Consider the following 25,223-nt stretch of genomic DNA (forward strand, 5'->3'; position numbering starts at 1 on the left):
TCAACCAGCCCAGGCTAAGAGTTTAAGCGACCTTTATTAAGACTATTTCAACGACAGGTTGCTTTACAGCTGCAGAGGTGCGTGGCCCAGCCCCGGTGCGCCACCCGGACCCCCACCATAAAGCCCGCGAGTTGCTCAAAGGGCCTTTTCTGCAAACAGCAAGTCTCAGGTGCCCTGATCGTCGGCCCTCTGACTAGGAGCCCCTATAAAAATACGTTTTAAATAAGAAAATGAGCTTCCTAGCCAATCTGCATCCCACAGCTTTATTTAATAGCATTCTGGGTTATACTGTAAATAATTTTTCTTTATTCACGGCTAATGATTGATTATAATCATCCTGTTAATTATAAATACCAACCAGGTAAATAAAATAACACTATTCAGCAACCAATCCCTCCCACCTAGAATCAAATAGCCCGTTCAGGGGGCCAGATTTTCCATTGTCTTTGTAATGAATATTTCAGTAATTTTTCTAAAAGGTTACATCCTCCTCCCTTCTCAGATCACACCCAAGACTGACTGGTATCCAAATGGGGTTAAATGGGATTAAACCCAAACCTTTAACTTCACATCCTGAACAAGATTATACTGCTGAACTGTTCCGTGGCACTTTGCAAAATCCATTTGTGTATCAGCCTTTCTCCATATTTTGTTGGCCCAATTAGGAATAGGGGGGCCCCAATACTACTTCTCACCAGTTTCTGTTAGAAGAAAAGTACTCCTGTGCCACATATTCTCATTTATCCATTCCAAACTCCATTGGAATTAATATAGGACCTTGCCTTTCTCTTTAAAAATATTCCTATTTCTCTCCTACTCTCTTGCGAAATAAGAGGATCTCTCCATTATCATTACTTAGGGGGAAAAGGTAATCATTAAAATTTACCTCCCCACTATTCTCTACTTATGTTAGCAAAATATTTTGTCCTACCTCTTTTTCTTAAAAATTTGTTCCTTAAAGAAAAAAGCATGTAAAATGACTACAATTGAATGCTACTCAGTAGGTGCTGGTGAGTTCAGAAATGAAGAAGGTGGTTATTCTTTAATGTTACCGGGATTCTTTGGAAAAACAAGACTTTCCAGTAACTGCTATCTGTGTAAGGAAGTGATCTTTTTTTTTCCTTCACCAAGTATACTTTATGTGATAATAGCAGTACTAGACTTGGGGTGTTATTTCAACACCCATGAGTGAGGCTGCCCTTTGAAAGTTAAAGGAGCTCTGAGACTAACTTGATAGCAGCCTAATCTTTTCCCAGGGGCTTTCATATTGAATCACAACACATCAAAAACCAACCAGACAAAAATATCAAAACCAGACAAACATACTCAACTTCAATACAAGAACAACAGTTGTTCTAAATAAAGTTCAAACCATAGTCTTCAATGCTCTCTAAAAGGGAGAAATAGATGGGGAAAGAAAGAGTCATTAATCCAAATCAATTTTTAAATTGTCTTCCTACTAATCCAGTCTAAAGTAAAAATTTAAGTTCTGGTCTTTGATTGGATCCAAAGAATACTGTGATGCAGGTGATGAAGTTGCAACGATGAACTACATATCAGACTCTTCTTAAAAATAAGGAAGCAAGGTCCTTCTACCCCACACCCCAATAACAGAATAAAGTCATCTCTGAGCAGCAGGCTGAGTTATTTAATACAACAGTTCCCTCAAGTCGAAGGCAGCTCCTCAATAGCGGTGAGTGTACCAGTCGTTATTGTTGATCTGCAATAATTCAGTCACAACCTGCAGGATGTTATGGTTGTGCTTCTTCAACAGCCTCAAGTTCAGCTGCCTATCGCAGAACCCCATTTCAAACAGATGGGCCATCAGGGCTGCTGTCTGATCTTCAGAAACTATAGGCTGTGCACAGGCAACAACAAAATCATTCCTTTACAATTTAGTCAAGCATTTTCTTCATACATTCTTTGCATATCTCTAGCACATTCCAGACATCTTTTGCAAACACAATATAAGTCCCCTTTGAGTCACATGTGTAGCAATGAAAATTGGGGAAGAGGGGACATGGGGAAACAATACAGCTCATCTAGTCCAGTCCCCTCATTTTAAATGAAGAAACTGTGGCCCAGGGAGTTTAAGTTGATGTGTTCAGATAGCACAGTAAGTGGCAGTAAGACTCAGGTCTTATGATCCCAAATTTAGTATTCTTTCCATTAGAATATACTATCTCTCAATATTTCAGAAGAGGATAATTCAGAAAGAAATATGAGTTGGCAGTTACTCTTTAAGAAGTCAAGAGGGAAGAAAAGAAGGAGCTTTGGAAATAATATTCTTTCAAAATAATGATTAGGGGTTGGAAAGGAAGAAAAAACAGAGGCTGTGATGAAAAGAAACTCAGGCAGCTATCCAAATCTAGATAAAGTACTATTTAAAAACATCTCTTCTTGAGGCCTTTATGCTTTTTACAATGATATTGGGAACTGGTGACCTGGGCACAGTTAAAGAAAATAACACACACACTGACCTGAGCAGTGACTGGTGGCCCTGCAAATAGGGCCTTGTAGGCAGAAGCAGCAAAAGACATAGCACCCTTCACCAGCCCTCCAGTAATGCTACTCCCATGGTAGTACCTGTGGAGGAAGGACCAAATTATCTCCAAGAGATAAAGTAAACAAAAAATATCCCTTTAAGATACTCTGGACTGCAGATTCCTACAAAAGAAAAAAAAAAAAAAAAAGGGGGGGGGGTATTTCTTCAAATACACACACACTCACTCACACTCTCTCTCTCTCTCTCTCTCTCTCTCTCTCTCTCTCTCTTTCAAAAGAAAATTTAATTAGGTACCTTCCTATCTGTTTTTCAAGGTGAAATTTTGGTTCAACTCTAGGGCTTAGTTTCACAGTTCTAAGAATTAAATACTAAAGAAATCAGATTCTACAGGGTACTAGCCCCACACCTATACCATGTACACACTGGGAAAGAAAAGGGAAGAAGAGAAAGAAGGGCAAGTGGCAGTTATTCTGAGTTAATCTAAGAGAAACACCTCTCAAAAAGTACAAGGAAAAGCCAACTCTAATGCTAAATTGGTGGAAATGTAAATCAACAAAACAAATCAATAGAATTCCCGAAGGGAATTCAATTCAACAAATATTTAAGGATCTATTGCATAATGAGTATTGTACTAGTACTATGAAAAAACACATTTTAATAAGATTGGAGTTTGGGGAACTATGAACAGAAATGGAATATTAGTATGGACAGTACTATGGAATTATGACAGAATGGGAAAAGGTATATTTTAAAAGACCAATAAAAATTCCATTAAGTTGGGAAAAGGAAAATAGGAAGGTATTCCAACTCTAGAGAAAATTATAAACAAAAGTCCTGTGAGAAGAAAGGTCAAGTTATGTTTTGATGACAAGCAGTCCAGTCTGGTATGAGGATAGTGCTCCCCCCCCCCCACCCCCACCCCGGCCTTTTTATTTTGCTGAGGCACAGTATCTGAGGCCGGATTTGAACTCAGTTCCTTCTGCCTTCATGGCTGGTGCTGAAGATAGAGCTCTTGGAAGAGAACAGCTACAACTCTAGACTGTAAATGGCCTTGAATAGGGAGCCACCGAAGAATTTTTACCGCAAGAGTCATATATTAAATTTATACATAAGGAAAACAAGTATGCAAGATGATTTTCAGGGTAAAAAGAATAGATGTAGAAACAATCTGTCAGTAAAACTAATGCTATTAGTACAGACAGTTGGCAATGAAGATTATATAAGAGGGTAGTACTGTGACAAGATATTAGAGGATAGAGTTGAGAAAGACTTCAAAGACTTTTATCAGCAAAAATTGGTAACTTATTGGATACAAGAGGCAGAGAAGAACCAAAGACACATCAGTTTCAAATGTGAAAGCCAGGAGGGAACAGTGATGTCACAGATAGAAACATGAAGAACAAGTTTTTAGGGGTGAGATAATCTAAACTGGGCAAACATTACATTTGGGGTGCTGACAGATGAAGATGTCCTACAGGGCAGGGGAGAGGTGCAGAGAGAACTCAGCAAGGGGTCAAGCCTGGAGGCATAAATATAGGAGTCATGTGCATAGGACAACTAATTGAAACTCTGCATGTGAAAAAGACAGTTGAGTATATATACACGAATATATGTATGGATAGAACAGATATATTTATATATGTGGGAATATGTGTGTGTATATATGTATGTATATATCTACATATGTATAAATAAATATATCTTTTCTTAACTATAGTTTGCGGGGAGGGATGAAAGGGGGAAAATAATAAAGTAAAAAAGGTGCACAGAAGAGGACAAAAGAACAATTTACAAGGAAGTAAAGAGAAGATGGACACTCATGAATACACACGTGTACACACACACACACACACACACACACACACACACACACAGAGTGAAGAGGCTGAGGACAAAACTGTGTGGAAAACAAGCCTTAAGATGCTATGGAAAGGAAGAGCAGTCAGTGAGAGCAGAGAAGAAGAAAGCAAGGGGTAGGAGGGAATCTGAGGTACGGAATACATGTTCTCTGAGATAGATCAGAGTAAAGAATAATGTTGACAAGTGCAGAAGAGAGGAGTTGAAAATGTACCCATCAGGTGGTCTCAATGTTCTCAATAAAGTAGGAGGCTAATAGCGATTTTAATTTGAGGAATGAAGGTAAAAGTAAAGCCAGGAATTTGAGAGAGGAAAAGGTTCGCAAATTTTAATCAATTTTCCTGTAGAATCATTGATTGGGGGAAAGGGGACCATGTCTCCAACCCCTTTTTTTTTTTTTTACAAATAGAGAAATTTATTTGTCAAAAGTCACTCAGGTAGTGAAGATTTTGACTCCATATTCACTGCTTTTGCCATTACACCAAGAGACTTTCCTGGTCTCTATCCTGACCACAAGGATATGATTGTATGTGCTGGGAGGCACAATGAGTGGAGGATGTTTCTGGTTTGGGAAAGTCTAAGGTCTAGCAAAATAATTTTTGCTTTATAAATTCAATTTATTACCCAACCATTTTAAAAGAAATGGAAAAGTGAGAAGAATAATGGATAGTTTTTGTTGCTTTCTAGGCACTGGTGCAAATACTCTTTAAAATGAAAATTATACTAAGGGTTATCCAACTGTTTCTGAAGGGGAAACTATGTAAGATCCAGTTACCTTGAGTTTTCATAGTTCTTCTGTCTACTATTTACAAGTCCTGATGAAGCCCTGGGCTCTGAAAGCAAAAGAATCATTGGTTATAGATACCCACAAAAAGATGGTAATGAGTTACCCAAATTCTCTTATTAACTATTTTGGGAACCTAAGCATTGTTTTCCCCTCTAAGGTTAAGTATTTGGAAAATTCTGTTGATTTACACAAATGAAAAAGAAAAGGTATCCAGAATACAAAGCATCTAATAATTGAGTAGATTCCCCCGTGGGGGAGAAAAAAACCTTCTGATCCTGTCACATAAATTAATGCTCTAAATATTTTAGACCTGCACAATACTCCATTACTTCTTCAAATTTAATAAACCTAAGTTTGGGAAGAACAGAAATAAAAGTACAAGAAACATTGAAAAAAAAAGTCAAATTCCTGAGACAACAGAATAAGATAAAAAGATTATTCAGCATCTCTTCCTATTGAAAGTAGTAAAGAAACATATATACCACAGAGTATAGCACCTTCCAAAATCTATGAAGAAATAAGGGGAGAGGGATGGGTAGACAGGAAAGCAAAAACTGAGGGAAGAAGACAAGGGAGGGATCCATAGGTTGGAGGAGGTTAAGTAAGAAGAAGGCAAGTTAGGAGCAGAACTAAAACAAAGGGTCAGCAGGGATAGAAAAGATATGTGTGTATGTGTGGGAATATGTGTGTATATGTATATGTATATATGTCTACATATGTATAAATAAAAATATCTTTTCTTAACTATAGCTTGCCTGTAGTTTGTGGGGAGGGATGAAAGAAAGGGGGGAAATAAAGTAAAAAGGTGCACAGAAGAGGACAAAAGAACAATTTATAAGAAAGTAAAAGAGAAGATGGAAACTCATGAATATAATTTATTCTACTAATATATATACTTTCTTGAACTGGTATTTGTTGTTATATATTTTGAATCCTCCCTGATGTGCGGGGCACATGGCAATGTTCTCTCTTGTTTTGCAATTCTTTTCTATTTTTCTTTTTTCTTATTCTGTTTCTTTAAATAAAATAAATTTGGAAAAATTTTAAAAAAAAATAAAGAAGAAAAAAGCACAAACTCATCAGTACCTCCTCTTACTTGATCAGGAACTGGAGAAAATTCTTGAATGGTAACTGGCAAATCTGTTTCTGCAGAATTAATATTCTGAAGAGATGAAGGACTGCTTCCAAAAAATAACATTGAAATGAAATGTGAGATACCCAGAGATGTAGTGAGAATAAACTCAGCATAATACATATGTATGGGGAATGCTCTAATCTTGGTTTAGGGCAATTTAGAATTTAGGGCACTCCACAGGACTCACAGTTAAGTTCTAATAGTACTGGCTTCCTTTTTCAGATAGTGCTCATGATACCTTTATCTCCCAATCTAGCACATAATAAACAATGGTTGAATGTTTGCTGAATTGAATATGTATTAAATAATGACAAACTCTTAAGTCCCACCTCCCTGAAGTTGATATAATTATAGTATATTCTTGATTACTTTCCACACTAATTGAAAGTGGATAATGTATAAATAATTTATGTTTGCTTTTTAAATGCATTATGCTTTTTCTACATTAGATTTAACTTTCTGATTATGCATTGCTTTTGCTAATCTATTTTCACAGCTTCTGTGAAATTTATGCATCTGTGAACCAAGTAATAAAGGTCAACCCCATACCAGATATCAAAAGGAAAGCTAGCTGGTAAAGACATTCTTAGAGATATCTGAAGTAGATATATAATCCACACAAAAAACTACCTAAATTTGCCTTTAATTTAATGTTGGCTAAAAAATTTTTAAAGTTAAAAAGCTCAAGTGGTACTTGGAAGTATAGCATCTACATCCATATTGTGGTAAGTGGTAGGAAAAATCTGTTCCCATGGTGAAGAAACATATTTCAAGATCTGGTTGACCTCTCTCCAAGCATCCAGCTGAGGGGGGAGGCAAATGATACCTGGACAGCTGTCGTGGAGGCCCCACCAGCTCTGGTGTCAGAAGCACTGCATCCAAAGTCTGTGATGTTGTCAGAATATCACTGATGCTGTGCCCTTGCAGCAGGTTTTCCCCTCTATCAAGCCCTTCATAAGCCTCAGCTGGCTCTTGCTCAGCCTTGACCACTTGCTCTATTTCCATGAGCCTTTCTAGGCCTGGCTGTGAGAGAGCAGAACTATACATGGATTCTCCCAGGGGGCGGCTTGTATCAAAGCACTCAGGCAAGATGATGATGTAATCCTCAGAAGAAGCAGAAGAGCCCTGACTTCGGACTTCATCTTTAAGTTCTTCTTCCTCTTCCTCTTCCTCCTCTACCACCTGAATAGTGTCTTTTTTTTCATCACTCCTCAGTCTCTCCTCAGAAAGAATGGAATTTGCTAAAGGATGAAAGCAACCAACTTTTAGTTGCTAGCCAGAGCAAAGCATGCAGGGAACTCAAGTGGGGATGGGAGATCAAGCACAAAATATCTGCTGACAGAATCAGGGTGATGCTCTAATCAGGAGAGAGGACTAGAGAGAGAACCATCACAGCTCAGGAAAACAAGACAAATACAATTCAAAGAAACATGACAGAGCTTAAAACAAGAAGCAGCCACTTGCAAGGGGAAGGGCTACCACTATTACTGCTCTGAGACAGGAATTCAAAGCAAAAATCTGCCTGCTGGCTTGCTATAATCATCAAAAGGTTGGAAAACAATTCTAGATAGTAAATCCTGGGTGACCCCATTTAAATAAGGCCACATTTATTTATTTATTATTTATGAAATTATTATAATGAATAATGAAAAATTATGAATTTTAAGAAAGTCACCCTTACTAGAGACTACAGGTTAAATTTTCTTTTTTTTGCTGAGGAACTGGGGTTAAGTGACTTGCCCAGAATCACACAGCTAGGAAGTATTAAATGTCTGAAGCCAGATTTGAACTCTGGTCCTCCTGACTTCAGGGCTGGTGCTCTATCCACTGTACCCCTCAACATTCATTTTTCTAAGTTTTTTGTTCCAGATTTTTTTCTCCTTTCTCCCTCTTAGCTCCTTCCTCCTCAAGATGGCAAGCAATCTGACATATAATCTTTTAAACATGTGTCTATATTTGTCATGTTGTGATAGAAAAATCAGAAAAAAAAAAATGGAAAACAGGAGGGAAAAAAGCAAACCACAAAAAAAGGTGAAAATAGTATACCATGATCCATATTATATCTCCATAATTCTCTCTCTAGATATGGAAGGCATTTTCTATCCCAAGTCTTGGATCCCTATATTGCTAAGAAGTTAAATCTATCTATCATACTTAATCATCACATAATATTCCTGTGTACAATGTTCTCCTAGGAACTCAAAATCTTACATAAATGAATGTTGAAAACATCTTTATGTATAATTGGAAAAATATAATACTACGGAGGAAAAAAAAATAAATTTAAAAAATTCTCCTTGCCTATGGTTGATGTCATAATTCCCTGTACTACTCTTTAGGAACAACTGAACAAATACTTTACAAATCCCAAGACCTCCTCTGAAGAGACCCATTGACTCACACGAGGATTTCTCTTTGCTGAAGCCATCTGACTGGGCTGGCTGCCTCTCCTCAATGAGCTGGGGCTGTGATTCTCCTTCTAAAGAAGAGGAGAACTGAGTTCTGATGGTTTCTTCACTCTTGATACCATAATTAAAGTTGTCAGGCAGCATATGCAGAGAGCCTAATGAATAATCAGGAGTTTAATCATAATCAAAATCCTTTATCTTCACTATCAGTGGATAAGATACTTTTTAAATCCTGTACTGTCACTAGAATGATAGAAGGGAGGGAGCAGATGCTACTGAGATACTCACTCTGCAGGGACTTGAGTCTTCGAGGTGGGTTATGGTCAGGAGCAGCATCCAAAGTAAGGGAGCGGATTACAGTTTCACAAACAAACTGGGTCCCACTCAGGTCTTCTTCACCTTCTTCTGCAGGAATGGTGTTCTCAGTTTTATTTTTTGATGCCATTGTGGAATCTGAAAAAAGAACAAATTCTTGTAAGCATTTTACACTTAACACATTCAGAAGTTTCAATCCAATTTATATTCATCACTTGTGATACTAGCCCAAACAACAAACAGCAGCTCCCAATGTCACTGACAGTAAGGGTTATGCGGTACAGAAAAAGTACTAAAGCACTGAGACAAGTTCAATGGCAATAGCAAAAAATATATATATGTGAGAAAATATAAACACATGTTCTCTTACCAGGAAGCACTTTAAATCCTGTCCCTTCACTCTCCTCTTGTATCTGTCCCAAACCTGGTTTCTCTATCAAAGGGCTGTCATGTGGTAAAGGAGACATGCAGGGGGTCATATCTGAAAAACAGAGACAAGAAAATGATCAACCAAGAAAAAAGTATCATCTTTCAAACATAAGTTATTAAGAGTGAGAAATAGCCATAAACCCCTCTGACGGACTGACAGACTGGTAGGAAATACCAGAAGCAAACAAACATCTGCTCAGATGTCAGTGACGGAGGCAGCCAACTATAAATCCAAATACAAAAGAAAAAATAGATACAGGCTCTAGCAAAAAGAATCTAAACATAATCATAATACATAATCATAATAATAATTTCTATTCAAGGCAGGGAAGGCTCATAGGTATATAAAATAGCCTCTCATAAGATAATGGATGAAAAGGAATCCCATCTCTCAGAACTAGGCATCTTTGACATAAGGCTGGATTCTAGAAAAAGGGACCAATATACAAAATGTACTTTCTTAGTCAAATATCAAGTTTCATAAAGCCTTAGTTGCAGTACCCATGTACCTAGAAGCTGCCTATGAAAAAAAAAAAAAACAACAAGGTGAGTTTAGTGGCATTCTTACCAACTGGGGTGTTGTGGGGTACTCGCTCTAGCTCTTGAACAATGTTTATGTCTAATAACTCAAATGACAGCAGATCCTGGAAAAGAACATGGGCAATGTTAGCAGGATACCCATGCTGGTACCAAAACTTCTCTCTGCTCAACAGCCCACCCAGAACCATAGTACCATATCCCCCAAGACTCCTCCCTTCTAATGCATGACACTCATGACTGAAGGAAAAAAGACTGAATTGAAATTGAGCTCTTAACTCTTCTAAAAAGAGGAAGGAAATGCAATGGTGGTGGAGAGGACTGACCATGTGACAAGAGCAACTAAAGGAAGTTACAAGGAGGTAGGGGATAACGTCCCAAATCCAAGACAAACTTTTAATTTTGCCATTTTCACAAGGGGGAAAGTACCAGTCATGGGTTATGAAGGATCTCCTAAATAGGTTAACCTATGGGTCAAAGTGAATACAATCTTTATTTTTTCAAATCAGGACTACGCCAGCCCCCTTTCTCTCAATATCTTTCTTCTCTTCTTTTCTTTATTTTGGCAGAGGCAATTGGGGTTAAGTGACTTGCCCAGGGTCACACAGCCAGGAAGTGTTAAGTGTCTGAGGCCACATTTGAACTCAGGTCCTCCTGACTTCAGGGCAGATGCTCTATCCACTGTGCCATCTAGCCACCAACAGAGTTATACAACTTCCCCAGGCCTCTCCTAGGCCCTGCCCTTCAAAGAGCTGCCTCTTCCACCTGCGCAGTGAGGAGGTCCACAGACGGGATGTAGAGCTCCCTCTCACTAGGAACACTTTTGATCTTCCGAGGGAGGCAAGTTTCTGCTTCCTCTGTTGATTCAATCACTTCGTCAATCTGAATTTCCTCTTTTGCAAGTGAGAAAGCTTCCTGTGGAGCCAAATAAGATGAACCTCAGACCCCCACTAGAAATTTATAAACAGAATAAAATTGTTTACTCTTACCCCTCCCCAAAAATTTAGAAAAAAAAAATAAAAGCTATTAAAACAGAATAATTGTCTAGTGAGAGTCCCTGCATCAAAAAGAGAATTTAATGGAAGTAAACAAAGAACAATGTTCTCAAAGCTACAGAAAACCACAGGTCAGAACAGGCTGAGATTCGATTCCTCTCAATATTTCAAAATTAAATTATTTTCATTAATGCTCCTAACTTCATAGAGAAGCAAAGAAATTTAATGGCCAACAGAAGCAGGACAGCTTTGAACATGTGATTCTACTGATGTGTGGAAGTTGATTCTTCATGTCTAAGAAAATATACTTCTATAGTCACTTAAGAGGCTTCTAAGTCACCTTAAAATACCTTCTTTATTCTGAGTAATTAATGGTTTGACAAACATTTACTAAGGACTTACTATTTGTACAACACTGTACTAAGCACTGGGAAAACTATAAAGCTTAGATAAGATATGATCCCCAAGTTTATAAAACATACTGTTTAGTAAGGGGATTAAACAAAACACGTATCTAGAATACACAGTATATATTAGAATGAGGCAAAATCTGCAGGGCCTCCAAGCATTCTCATGGGGTAACAGATTAACTATCAATTCTAGTTTGGGAATCCCCTGACAGAAAATTGAATCTTAAGGCGGTCCTTGTGATCCTCAAGTGGCATTTATCTATTTATCTGAAGTCAGGATGCTCTCAAGTCAGCCACACAGAGTAATTTACACATTTCATTTCATATCGTTATGCACAATCTACTGATTAGTATGGTTTGTTTGGGGAAAAGGCACAAGATGAAAATGTCTCAGTGCCAGGAATGGTCTAAGCCTGCTTCCTTATTTATTTTTAAGAACTAATGGATAGTGTAGCATACCTACATAGTGGTTTGTTGATAAAATTCATATAATATGGGATATATCATTCATCTTGAAAAATAATGTTTCTGTTTTGAATTCTTGATACTGCAAAGAAATTCTTTATTAAAGGTATTTGATATGCTAGCTGTTCTAACTCTTGCTTTATCCTATTTTCTGGTTATGCTCTTCCTTTTAAAAAACCTCTAGAAACAGGTAATTTCTGAGAACTACTGATTTGTATTGCAAATGTCCTTAGGAAATATGTAAAATAATAATTTTAACAAAAGAAATACCAATATTTTAAAAGCCAAATATAGATATTTTAAAATTTTAACTTAATACTTTAACTGTAATAAAAGAATGTTGAAGTATATTAGAGACTGGCAAGCTATGGTCCATGGAGTCACCTAAGAATTGGACATGACTAAACAGCAACAAATGGGAAAAAGATCCACTGTGAAAATATATATATTTCTGGATTTGATGTTTTCTTTGGTTTTACAAAGTAGCTTGAATTTTTAGTATTTTCTATGTAATACGGTAAAAATTTAGAACGATTATAATAAATCAATAAAATGGGTTAATTCTCTGGAAAAAAGTAGTTAAACAAAGTGCTATATGGGTAAGGAGTTTGTTTTTAATAGTATAAGGTAAGGCCTTCCTGGAAGAAGTGGCATTTGAAATGGACTTAAGAAAAGAATGGACAGGAATTCAATATATGAAGGAAGGAGAAAGAGAATTTCAGAAATAAGAGAACCATGTAAACAATGGCATGGAGTCTGGAAAATATAGGATATGTCTGGGGATAGTTTGTCTAGAAAATTAAGTAAATAAAAGTGAGTAACTGGAGCCAATGGTAGAAAGGAAGTGAAAGCCTTGAGTGTAAAACAAAGGAATCTGAAATTTACTTAGTAGGCAACTGGAAACTGCCAAGGTTGTTTAGCAGAAAAATGACGTAGGCTCTTAGGACTGAGAGCCAGAAGATACATTAGAAAAAATGCAAGCCAGGCGTTCTTAATCTAGAATCAGTGGTTTCTGAAGGGCCATGAATTTGAAAAGAAAAAAAAAATACATCTTTATTTTCACTAAAATGTAGCTTTTTCTTCAATTATGAATGTAAGCAACAAACATTATTCTAAGGAATCACTAGTTTCACCAGGCTGACCTAAGGGGTTCATAACACAAAAAAAAATGTTTTAAGCACCTCTGAATTTCCTCTTCTGACATAAGATAAGCCCAATGAGAGATTAAATGACTTGTCCATTAAACTATTATAAAAGCCTCCCTCCCTTCTCCAATCCATTCTACACAAAGCAGGCAGAGGCCTGACCATGCTACTGCCCACGTAAAGAAGCTTTAGTAACTCCCTACTAACCCTAGGGTCCTTTGTTTGGATTTAGAGTTCTTCATAACTCAGCTCCAGCCCACTTTTTCAGACACCTCCCACCTTATTCCTCTTCCAACATTCCACACTTCTCTCACATATTCCAAGCTCTGACTCAATGACTTGGTAAAGAATGGTCTGGTTCCCAGGTCCTCTAAAACTCCATTTCTTTGCATCTTCAGCTTCTTTCAAAGTTTACCTCAGGCCACACCTCTAATCTCAGGCCTTAATGGATTTCTCCAATGATTTAGTCCCTCCTTTCCCTCAACCCACCCAAGCTAATTTATACATATTTTGTTTCTATTTGTATATAAGCTGGGGGGCACAGCCTGGAGTTAGGAAGACTCATCTTCCTGAGTTAAAATCCAGCATCAGACACTGTGGGACTCTGGGCAAGTCACTTAATCTTGTTTGTCTCAGTTTCTTCATCTGTAAAATGAGCTGGAGAAGGAAATGGCAAGTAACTCTGGTATCTTTGCCAAGAAAATCCCAAACGGAGTCATGAAGGGTTGGACCAGACGGAAACAAGAACAAAAAAATCTATATATTGTTTCCCTCAGATACCTTTATAATCCCAGCACCAGGCACAGGGATTTGGCACATATAGAGTGCTCGACAACTATTTATTAAACAACTGATTGATCATAACTATGCATATGGAAAATTATTCAGGCATCTAAATGAAGGATGAGAAAAAATGGACACAAGAAGACGAGTAATTAGATGTCACTACAAGAATCCAGGTAGGGAGGAAGTAAGGAAAGCTTATAAATCATGTTGGTGGCAGTGAAGAGAGGCGAGGAAGAATGCTGGAAAGGGTACAAAAGAGGAGACATCAGTGGGCCGGATGTGAAAGATGAGAAAGTAGCAAGGGAACAGCAAAGTTTCTAACATGGGACCCTGGGTGATTGCTGATACTACTCACATGAAAAGGGAGACAAAAAAAGGAACAGTTTCAGAGGAATCAGTAATAAGCTTGCTTTGGGAGAGCCTAGATTTGAGCTGCCAACAGAAGACCCAAGAGAAGATGGCATCCAGAAGACAGTTGGAAATATCAATTTGAAAATCATAGGAGACACAGTCAAAGCTATAAGAGGAGGGGGAAATCTCAAAAGGAGAAGAGGGGCAAGGCTGACCAATGCAGGATACATTTTAGGGGAAAAGCCCCAAGAAAGAGAACACCCAGCAGGAAAAGGTAGAGGGCCAAATCTTGTTAATACTTGCCTCTTGCTGACAGGAGAGATCATCAACTTTATTTGTGCTGAAAGAGACTTTTTCGCTGTCTTCAAGATTTTCTCTAGTTGGGAAAGGGTCCACAATGATGCTGCACCAGACCCTGGGCCCAAACTGCTCACCCTTGTGAGAAAGGCGCCAGTGTGAAGTGTAAGTTCCCTCCAAGGCTGGGGCTATGAATTCAACAGACACAATTCCCACATGGCCAGCCTTTAAATAGGGCACCAAAACATCCTTCTTTTCAGTAGAAGCCAAAGTTAGGTTTCCCCACATAAATTTCAGCTGAAAAAAAGAAAACAGGAGAATGAAGAAAAATAATCACGTAAGCCCTGTTACATTTCAAATTCATGTTCTATGTTAATATCTATAAAGAAAATACCTTTGTTTCTGCACTCCATTTGACATTTCCTGTATTTTTCATCCTCCAGTGTTTAATAAATTTGGTTCCTGGTTGAAGGTGGGTCCCATCTGGCACATTCTCATCTACAAATGCTGCACTCAGAGTCGGCACAACTGGGGCACAAGGTTGCATAGGGAGCCTGCACACAGATAAAGATAACAATCTATTGATTTTCTTACTAATATAGTGTTTTGTGAATACCCAGAACAGTGAACAAAGAAGCTATCCTTGGCTCTGGGGATTTAATGGGAGCCCTTCTCAGCTATTTGTTTTAATTCACTCAGAAAAAAAAAGAAAAGAAAAAAAGAGTACATTTGAAATTTGACACAGAAAGCTAACATTAGGATGAATACAAGTAGCTGTAAATAAAACCACCACAAAGCCAGTTACTTATGATTTCTCTGCTGCATTCTTGCAGCATACAGCGATTGTGCTATCACTGATCCACAGGAATGACAGAATCTCTTTTGTATCTTTAATGACTGAGCTTTGCTGGGAAGGGTTTTTGTATTTTCAACAATCATCACAACAATACAACATAAAACTATTCAAAAAAAACCTGAGCATTTTAAAGAGTTTGGGGTCTAGAAGCTTACATCAGAGTGCTTGAATGAAGGAGGCTCTCTGGCCTACCAAGAGGTGATTTGGGACTCTGCAGCCCATGGATAGAGTTCCACAGATGAATCTTCCTATGAAGCTTAAGCTGTTTCTTAAGTTCCTTAACTTCTGCCTTTCTCTGTTTCTTCTCAGCGCGCAACCTTTGCTTTTCTGCCTTAAGAAAGTTCTTGTCCATCTGCTTCTGGAGCCTATAAAATGAGAGATTAACAAAGTCTTCACAATAACCTTTTGGAAATTAAGAAACAACCCTCACCTCCACCAATGAGAGGCTATACCTGCACAGTTAGCAAAGCCAAGCTGACAGACCAAGTGCCCAACACCACATCCATGGCCTTACCTGACTTGCTCCAGAGCAGCTGGCAGACGAGGAGGGGAGAGCTTTGTATGAGTATATGTTTCAGAAGAACCCATAATTGGTCTCCGTAGTTTCAAGAGGATATGGTTAGGATCGTGGGCATATGACCCTGCTTCACACAATTCACATATATTATAAGAGGGACACAGGCTGTAGAAAGAAGAATAAATCACATGTTTAACAAAAGACAAGTGCAAAAGGAGAAAGAGCTACAGAGTATCAAGGACCAGATTTCTGTGTTAACTGAATCATCACCTTGTCTTTCCACAAGCCATTTAATTTTTTTTACCTCCATTTCCCCAGGGCTAACAACGTCTACTCATGTCTATTTCATAAGTTATGAAAAGGACAAATGACAAATATGAAAGAAAACCCTCAGAACAACTTGGAAATAGCCCCTAAGGCCATGTTATGATGATTGTTATTTTTTTAACATTGGGAGTGGAAACTCTGACCACTGTATTGATACCAAGAATCAGAGCATATCTAGCCAAAATAATCTATGTAATCTGGCAAAAGTGAGAAAGAATCCTTGACTGGAGTTATGAGGTCAGATATCTACGTTGACTCAGTCACCAGTCCCTAATATCATACAGACCTGACTGAATCTTCTGCTAACTTCATCATCTTTGGAACACATGGAAAAAAGCACAACTGATATTTTCTAAGCCAGGATTTCAGTATCCAAAGCTCAGAGATGAAGTATTAAGCTCAACTTTCCCTACTCCTACAATAGAAGCAGAAAGCCAAGAAGGTCAATATTTTATTTATTTGCATATCCCATAAGCATACCAACTGTGAGATATGTAAAATTTTTTATTTCCCTTAACATCTAGCAAAGCATCCTAAAAATAGTATTTAATATCTATTTGCTCAATTTTTACCCTAAGGTAAATAACAGATAGCAATTCTCTGCTCTTGCTGCTCACCTACACTGATAACGTATGCCAATGATTCTTCTCTGGCAGTTGCTGCAAGTCATAAGCCAGTCACACTGGTTTCCTGGCAACGATAGTGCTTCTTCTGCAACAGGCATGGATAATGCTGAGGAACAGGATTCCAAAGATGGACCCTGGAGGACCAGCTTCTCCCTTAATTTCTGATCAAGTTTCTCAACCGTTTCTTTAACCACTTGCTCTCTAAACTGAAACCAAAACAAGAAAAAACAAAGTAATCTTGGTATACACAATGGGAAAAAAAAGAATGACACCAAATTTAGCCAAAACCCAAAGCTCTCTGGCTAATTGAATCAAACACTCAGCAGAGAGGAATTCCTACCATAGTTAATTTGGTTCAAAGAAAATATTAAAGAATAATCTTAAAGATTAAGACCTTGGATATCCTCTTTTTGGGCTTAGAGATTCTTCCTTTTTACTAAGTAAAAGAGCTTCTTCTCTCCTCCCCAACCCATTTGTCTCTTCTGTCCCCCAGTTTTTGTAACTCTTGTATGAACTGTTACAGCAAACATACTCACCGTCTCCAAGTACCTTGTGAACCAGTCTGGTGGCTTATCTTGAGGTTTGTCAGCTTCACAGGGAGTGAGTGAAAGCTATAGTAAGAAAACACATCGTAAAATCTGTTCTGTTTGTTTTAAAAATTAGATATGTCAAGAAATAAGGAGACATTGCCCAAACCCAATAAATATTCAAGGAAAGTCATGTGAATACATCAAACCTTGAACAAATCACAGACAGTGAAGCAGAAAGAAGAGAAAAATTCTCAGAGGTCAGATCCATTTCCATCACACCTGTGCTGTGGGCTCCTCTTGTGTTTTCATCTCTGATCCCAGGGCTCTCACCAATGAAGAGTAATGTGCAAGTGGCTTCTTCCCTGCTCGGACAGTTGGTCGTTTTTCAGTTCCAGGTGGATCCTGTGGATGCTTGTAACCAGGCTGTGGGGTTTCATCTACAGTGGAATGTCTCTCATAGACATTCATCTGCAGTTGGTTCCCTTGTTTAACTGCAATCTAAAAAAACACATTTTGAGAATGAAAATAGTTAAGTGGCACTGCTATCCCAAATGCCACCCAAAAAAGAAAAACACAAAATGATTCATATTGAAAAAAATCAGGATCTGTAGTTTTAAAAGAAATTAAATACCACATGCAAAATTACTTCTAACTGCTTATTTCTTTGCCAAATATGTCAATTAGCAAAAATTTGCTATTAAAACTGAATACAAATGTAAAAGATTTGCAAAGTTTTAGAAAATCCAACATAGTTTTTCATCGGTGGAATGTTTTTATTGACTAGAATTCCACCCTTTCATATTTAACTATTCTTAAAAATCACCCTAAATCCTAACTTGTATTAAAAATCAGTCATGACAAGGAAAAAAGTTTCAGAAAGACATGGAAAGTACTATATAAACTGATGCAAAATGAAGTGAGAAGAACCAGGAGATCATTGTGCACAGCAATAGCAAAGTTGTAACAATGATCAGCTATGAAAGATTTGGTTACTACAATCAATACAATGAATCAAAAGAATTCTAAAAGACTCAAAATGATTGAAATATACTTTTCTCACTTCTTGCCCTTTTTGGGGAAGTATAGCTAAATATCTTTTACATGATTTTACATATATAATTGATATAGTTTATCTTCTTCATGGTTTGGGAGGGGGCAGCACAGAGGGAGAGAATTTTAAATTCAAATTTTAAAAGAAAAGATGTTAAAAGTAAATAATAAAGCAAAATATTAAAAGAAAAAAAATATCAGTGACAAATGATATATAGACACCTGGAAGTTTCATCCTGACATCTAAGGTCCTTTTCCCCCATGGGAAAGTGTTTCCCATGGAACACTAAAAAGGGAAATAAATGTGCTTTAAGTGGCCACCTGTCTGACAATTTTCTCAGAAAAGTTTCTAGGCCAATACACAAAAAAAGATTGGAAAAGAGACTACCATTTTAATATAAAAAATCAGTTTCACATAATGATAATTGTACATTATTGATATCTATTAACTAAAAAAATCATAATAGCATTTACAAATTTAAAAATAATAATAAACATGTGTATTACTTATTCTATCAGTAGAAAATATTAGCCTATTTCAACTACTTATATTTTACTAAGTTTAGAGTCATTTGATGGGATGGCACCTTTGTAATAACTCTATAGTCCTCTAGGAGTCAGCAGCCAACAAGCTGAAAAACATTGCTTCAGACTAAAAACATTCATTCAGCTTTTATTTCTTACCATGGGGTAGAAGTGATAAAAACATATAAGATGGTTTTTACTCTTAGGGAATTACAACGTAGTAGGAATGATAATAGATATTTAGAGCTTGTTGTATAGTCGTATCCAAATCTTTGTGAGCCCACAGACCATAGCACCCCGTTATCCTCTATTATTTCTCAAAGTCTGTCCAAATTCATGGGTTTGTTGTTTCCATGATAATATCTATCCACCTTATCTTCTTCCTTCCCCCTTTCCTTCTGCCTTCAATCTTTCCCAAAATCAAGATCTTTTCCATGAATCCCATCTTCTCATTATGTGTCTAAAGTATTAAGCTTCAGTTTCAATATTTGACTTTCTAATAAGTAACCTGAATTTCTTTAAGTATTGACTGATATTTCCTCCTTGCTGTCCAAGGGACCCTCAAAAATCATTTGAGAGCACATCCCATTTAAAAGTTAACAGATTCCAGAAAAAATCCAAAATGAAATAACGGAAGGAAATTAACCCAATAAAAATTGTTAGATTATGTGCAAAAGGCTATAAAATTGTGTACACCCTTTGATCCAACAATATCATGACCAGGTTTGTGCCTCAAAGAGATTTTAAAAAAAGAAGAAAAAGGGAAAGACCTATTTGCACAAAAATATTTATAGCAGGTTTTTTTTTTTTTGTTTTGTTTTTTTGTTTGTTTTTTCTTTGTGATGGCACAGAATTGGAAATTGAAGAGATATCTACCAGCCTGGGAATGTCTGAACAAGTGTGATACATGACTGTGCTACAAGAAATAGCGAGCAAGGTGATTTCAGAAAAACTTGGAAAAACTTAACATGGATTTATACAAAGTAAAGTGAAAGAACCAGGAAAACAACACACTCAATAAGAGCAAAATTGTATGATGATCAGTTAAGCATGACTTAATTATTCTCAGCACTACAATGATCTAAGATAATTTTAAAGGACTCAAAATGAAAATGTTATCTATCTTCAGAGAAAGAAATGATGGAGTCTAATTGCAGATCAAAGCATACTATTTTTCACTTTATTTTTGTGGGGTTTTGGGTCTTTTTGGCCCGTAGTTTCTTTCATAACATGACTAATATAGAAATATGTTTTGATGATTGCATATGTATAGACTATATAAAATTGCTTACTTAAAGTAAGAGAGAGAGGAGAATTTGGAACTCAAATTTTTAAAAAATGTTAATTTTTATTTTTAATTGGTAACAAAAATAAATTATTATTTAAGAAAACTATAATAGAGATCAATGTTTCTCTTTTGGCTAGTTCTAGACCCCAGGGCGAGCATCCCTTGGAGTAAATATAACAGGTTCACTTCATGAAATGATTCAGAATAATCAATAAACATACTTTCAATAGACTGAAGTACTATTAACACATTACTAATTTAAAATGTTTATGATATAATTATACTACTTTGATTAAATACAAATAAATTTAAATGCATTACTGAACTTAGCACTTTTTGTTACTAAGCATTTTCTCACTCAAAGAACATCAAAAATACTGGAAATATTGGAGCCAGAATATCCAGTCTGCCTCACTAAAGTCCAAAATTCTATTATATCATGGTTGTATGAGATTTTGTAGAAATTCAATGAAAACTATGTCAGATAACCATGACAAAAAAGGCCACTTTTCAGTTAAATGCTTGTCTATGTGAAAAGTCTATGGAGTAAAAAAAAAAAAGTCTGGAGCAGTGATAATAGATCAAAGGGTTATCTTTATAATGTTGAAGTATACATACAGGATCTCAATGAATGAAAAAGCATGTAAGAAGCATACTTCTATGCAATGAGTATATAAATGAAAAAAGAAAAGTCAGTCCCTAACCTCAAAGATTACATTCTAATAATAGGAAGACAACAGATGTAGAGGAATGGTGCCACTACAGTTGTGTTCAGAGTTGGGAAGTCATAGGAATGATTAGGTTGACCTAAAAAGAAACACACTAATCTATTGATATGTATGTATTAAAGGTCTACAACATGCCAGGCATTGTGCAAAGCAGAAACAATACAAATAAAATGAAATGACTTCAAATTGCAAGGAGTTCATATTCTAAAGAGGAAGGTGATTACCTATGTAACTAAAGAGAATAAACACAATTAAATAAGTAGTATTGCAATACAAGGTAGTTTGAGAGGAAGGACACCAGCAGCTGGAAGAAGAGATCCAGAAAGGCTTCATGTAGAAAATAGTGTTTGAGCTACATCTTGGAGAAACAGAGGGATTCTGAGGCAGATGAGAGGAGAGAGAGTATTCCAGGCAAGAATAGAGAACTTGGGGAAATAGAGAGAAAGCCTATGTGGCTGAATTCAGAGAGCAAGGTGGAAGTGATTGCAGTGAGACTGGAAAGACAGGTTCAGGCCAAGTTATGAAGGATCTAAAAAGCTAAAAACTATCAGAAAATACGTTGATCTGATAACTGCTCTCAAAGTTGGTCCTAAGTATTTATAAAAGAATGCAATGTGGAATTCTCAAGTCCAAATAATCATTATCTTTAACACATTAATATGTTAGTTGTGAAATTCTTTAACTTGGACATCTAAGTTGAGCCAGGAGAGCTAATATAATTGGCAATGAATAAAGGAGATAGAACCATAATTGCTTTTATATCTGGTTTTCAGATCAAGAGAAGGTAGGAAGAAAGTCAGAACAAATTGATCAAGATTAAACATTTAAGGTAATTGCCTAGCATAACAGTAAAAGTGAAGGCAGGAAAGAATTAATTTTATGATTTATACTTCCAAAAAGAATTTAGACCAGAATGCAAATTGGATATACATATAAAATCAGACATTATGATATAATTAAGATAGAGTTTTAAAAAAAAATAGATATACAAAGCACTTAGTATAAGGAAGCTGATCATTGAATTTACAGTAGCTCTAAACTTCATAGCAGGTAAGGCTCAGAAGGAAACAAGCTGGGTTACATCTCATTGTCTGATAGAAAAAAGCACACCTATTCATATGAAGATACTTCTTGATTCTGAAGAGAGATCTTCCAGAACTCTTTAGTATTTTATATAGATAACTAAGGGAAACTAAGGAAAAGGGCAAAATACCTACAATCAAGAAAAAATTTAACTAAGGATTCCTAGGAGACAGACTTGAGGAACAACTGGCTGAATTGGTGAGGTATATAGCTACCTAGATAGTAATTCTGACCAGAAGCCAGAAATGATGGGCCTGAGGCTCAAATATGAAAGATTCTTGCTTCTTCCAAGATCAAAGGGGAGCCATATGGTTACTTCTCTCAATCACATGAAAGAAATAACTAAAACCTGGACTGGACAATGGAAAGGGAACACCATTCAAAAGCCAGATAACCCCAAGGTTTAGAATCTGAAAAATGGACTCTATGAATCAGAAAGAGAGAACATGAAACAGGAAAAAACTTCCCAATTCTCTAAATTTGTGCTGTGCAACATAAGACTATACTTGTTATTCATTTCAACTATGTACATTTTCAAACTATTTCCTCCATACCCGAGTAAAATTTATAGTATATTTATGTATGACTATTCATGAGCTAAAGGAAAAAGTGGAAAAAAGGTCTTATATGACTAAGGAAGCAAAATTTCTAGAGCAAACATTTCCTCTTTTTTTTTTTTTTTTTTTAAACTATTTCTTGAGTGGCAGTACCAAAACATTAATCCAAGATGAGCAATACTATAGTGAATTTGGCTGGGGTAGCCTTTATGTCATGGGTGGCCTTCTTCATAGGACTCTACATAAACAAATTTCACTATATACCCAGACATGTGATCTTCTCAGTGAATTTGGAAATTCAGGTCCAATTTTCTAATCAATATAGACATGTTTTTTAAAAAAATTCTTTGAAAATGAAAGTGGTAGTGATTACCTTAAGGGCTTCTTCATATTCTCCTACAAGAACATAAAAAAAAAAAAAAAAATACATGAGTACTTATACAACAACTAAAAAGGACAAGTGGTCCTTGAAATAAGAATATTTAACTTTTAAACAATCTATACACAAGAAAAAAGTAAAAGCTGGCCTTCTATTAGGACCCCTTTCTTGCCACACTACCTTCATGAATCTGAAAATCAGTTACCAAAACTCCCAATCCTTTACCCCTTACTCGGTTACCACTTCTGATGGTTCAAAGGAGGTCAGGTGATTTAGGAATCAAAGAGGTTCAGGATTATCATCTTAGCTACATTAAAAGTTAAAACAGCTTGTGTGGGGTGATCTGGAAACCTTATCATTACTTACAATATTGTTTTCATGGAGAAATTCTAAGTTCCAATTTGGTGCTTTTGCTGTTGAAAAGTTAGGGACTGCCTATACATCAATTCAAGATCATATGACATCATTAGAGCAATAATGCAATGTACTGCACATTAGTTGGCATAATATTCTTAAAGGAAAAACTACTAAATTCCTAAGACACTACAACACACACTCTAGAACCTTTCCATGATACTAATCTTTGAATTCATGCTAGAGGCCTACTTTGTAAATTCAAGTGCCAGATGAGGTCCTCTCAGTAACTACATGCTCTTGGATTAGATCCAATGTGAATTTACTTTCTACCTGTCACAACTGAAATTAAGGTAAACTGAGATGACAAAGTTCCAAGCACATTCAAGTTATTGGTAGAGTTAACAGTTACCAATTAAAAAGGGGCCTTTAGCTCCCCAGCAAACCAAGAGACTTTGAATGAAATATGATGTATCACTTTTACAAAAAAAAAAAAGAGCATCAAAAAAAAAAAAAAAAAAAAGGAAAGAAAAGAAAGCACTACATCATAAATGAGGAAAATAATATGGTTATAAAACCTGAAACATTAAGGTGTGGGGAGTAAAATGATGGATAGAAATCAGGAAGACAGGGCTAGCAATCCCTCATTTTCATCTTATCTCTAGAATTTCATCTGGAAATTCTGATTGATTTGGTCCACCTGCAAGAATAACTTATGATATATATAATAGATTTCCTCTAATTGGTCAAGGAGAGTGGTATAAAGGTTTTTTTTAAAACTAAAATTATTTAGAGGCAAATCAAACTTTTAAATTTAATTCTAAAAACAAAACTGAACTTCTTAACTTGAAAACTAGAAATGCAACTTAAAACATTCAGACAAAATAACAGTGGTTGGTAAAGAATAAAATCGATTACAAAATGGAATCAAATTTATTTTTTCAAATATATATATGACTATTGTAGTGAATAATGCTGGAGCAAAGCTCCAATGCAAATGAAAATATGTGAACCAGTAATTTTCCCCAGTGTTTTTTAAATTAGGGAGAACCAAGTCTCCCAAGTATGGATTGATAAACATAATAATAGTTTTCCCAGGTAGTAAAAAACAAGACTCACCTTGACTATTGATGGACACCTATAAAAGAGAAAGAACAATGAAATAAAAACATATCATTAAATGAACATTTATATTATTAGCAATGATTGCCTAATACAAAGGCAAAATTTAAAAAAGACTTCCAATTTTTTCAATATCAATAGTCTTTCCTTTGGATAGCTAGGTGGTACAGTAGATAAAGTACCTGGCCTGAAATCAGCAAGACTCATCTTCCTCAGTTCAAATCTGGTCTCAAACAGTTGTATGACCGTGGGCAAGTCACTTAATCCTGTCTACCTCCATTTCCTCATCTGTAAAATGAGCTAGAGAAGGAAATAGCAAACTACTCCAGTATCTTTGCCAAGAAAACTCCAAATGGGGTCACCAAGAGTTAGACATGACAGAAACAACTGAGTAATAATATTTTCCCACACTAACTCTTTCTTTCATTTATATGTAAATTCATGTCTGTTAGAAGCAGCTAAGAGGTATAGTAAATAGAGCCCTCAGTCTGCAATCATAAAGATCTGAGTTCAAATCTAGCCTTAGGCACTTACTGTATAACCCTAGGAAAGTCTCTTAACTCCTATTTGCTTCAGTTTCCTCAACTGTAAAAAAGGAATAATAACAAGCAACTACCTTGCAGGCTTGTTGTGAGGAACAAATGAAATAATGTAAAGAATTTAACGCAGTACCTTATATATAACAGGTACTCTTTTATATGTGCTTATTCCCATACTGCTTCCTTGCACTATTCACACTCTGCTTATGTATTTAGATTTAAAATAATTTAAAAACAAAAAGCAGCAGTTATATTAATTTTTCTTCTTTCATTCTGCTTCATTCTCTGTCTCCCAAGCCTATCATTTTCCCTAAGTCCC

The 25,223-nt window shown here is 36.3% G+C and overlaps 1 protein-coding gene across 5 annotated transcripts in view; it reads right to left on the reverse strand.

Annotated features, from left to right (window-relative positions):
* Positions 1 to 15: 15 nt before the first annotated feature.
* NBR1 (NBR1 autophagy cargo receptor) overlaps positions 16 to 25,223 on the reverse strand; it is a 32,418-nt gene continuing 7,210 nt past the window's right edge. For 3 of the 5 annotated variants that reach the window (XM_051994347.1, XM_051994348.1, XM_051994349.1), the window contains exons 4-22: positions 24,363 to 24,381; positions 22,884 to 22,906; positions 17,559 to 17,777; positions 17,286 to 17,360; positions 16,741 to 16,955; positions 15,794 to 15,961; positions 15,435 to 15,644; positions 14,818 to 14,977; positions 14,430 to 14,720; positions 10,740 to 10,889; positions 10,006 to 10,081; positions 9,379 to 9,489; positions 8,982 to 9,146; positions 8,687 to 8,848; positions 7,112 to 7,526; positions 6,237 to 6,331; positions 5,139 to 5,196; positions 2,481 to 2,586; positions 16 to 1,858 (exon numbers count right to left, since the gene is read on the reverse strand). In XM_051994347.1, coding sequence (XP_051850307.1) covers positions 1,685 to 1,858; positions 2,481 to 2,586; positions 5,139 to 5,196; positions 6,237 to 6,331; positions 7,112 to 7,526; positions 8,687 to 8,848; positions 8,982 to 9,146; positions 9,379 to 9,489; positions 10,006 to 10,081; positions 10,740 to 10,889; positions 14,430 to 14,720; positions 14,818 to 14,977; positions 15,435 to 15,644; positions 15,794 to 15,961; positions 16,741 to 16,955; positions 17,286 to 17,360; positions 17,559 to 17,777; positions 22,884 to 22,906; positions 24,363 to 24,381 — 2,892 coding nt within the window. In that variant the 3' untranslated portion in view covers positions 16 to 1,684. The remainder of the gene's footprint in view (positions 1,859 to 2,480; positions 2,587 to 5,138; positions 5,197 to 6,236; positions 6,332 to 7,111; positions 7,527 to 8,686; positions 8,849 to 8,981; positions 9,147 to 9,378; positions 9,490 to 10,005; positions 10,082 to 10,739; positions 10,890 to 14,429; positions 14,721 to 14,817; positions 14,978 to 15,434; positions 15,645 to 15,793; positions 15,962 to 16,740; positions 16,956 to 17,285; positions 17,361 to 17,558; positions 17,778 to 22,883; positions 22,907 to 24,362; positions 24,382 to 25,223) is intronic. The other 2 variants (XM_051994350.1, XM_051994351.1) reach the window with 2 other exon arrangements.

This window comes from Antechinus flavipes, chromosome 4, assembly GCF_016432865.1.
Source record: "Antechinus flavipes isolate AdamAnt ecotype Samford, QLD, Australia chromosome 4, AdamAnt_v2, whole genome shotgun sequence".
NCBI classification, from domain to species: Eukaryota; Metazoa; Chordata; class Mammalia; order Dasyuromorphia; family Dasyuridae; genus Antechinus; species Antechinus flavipes.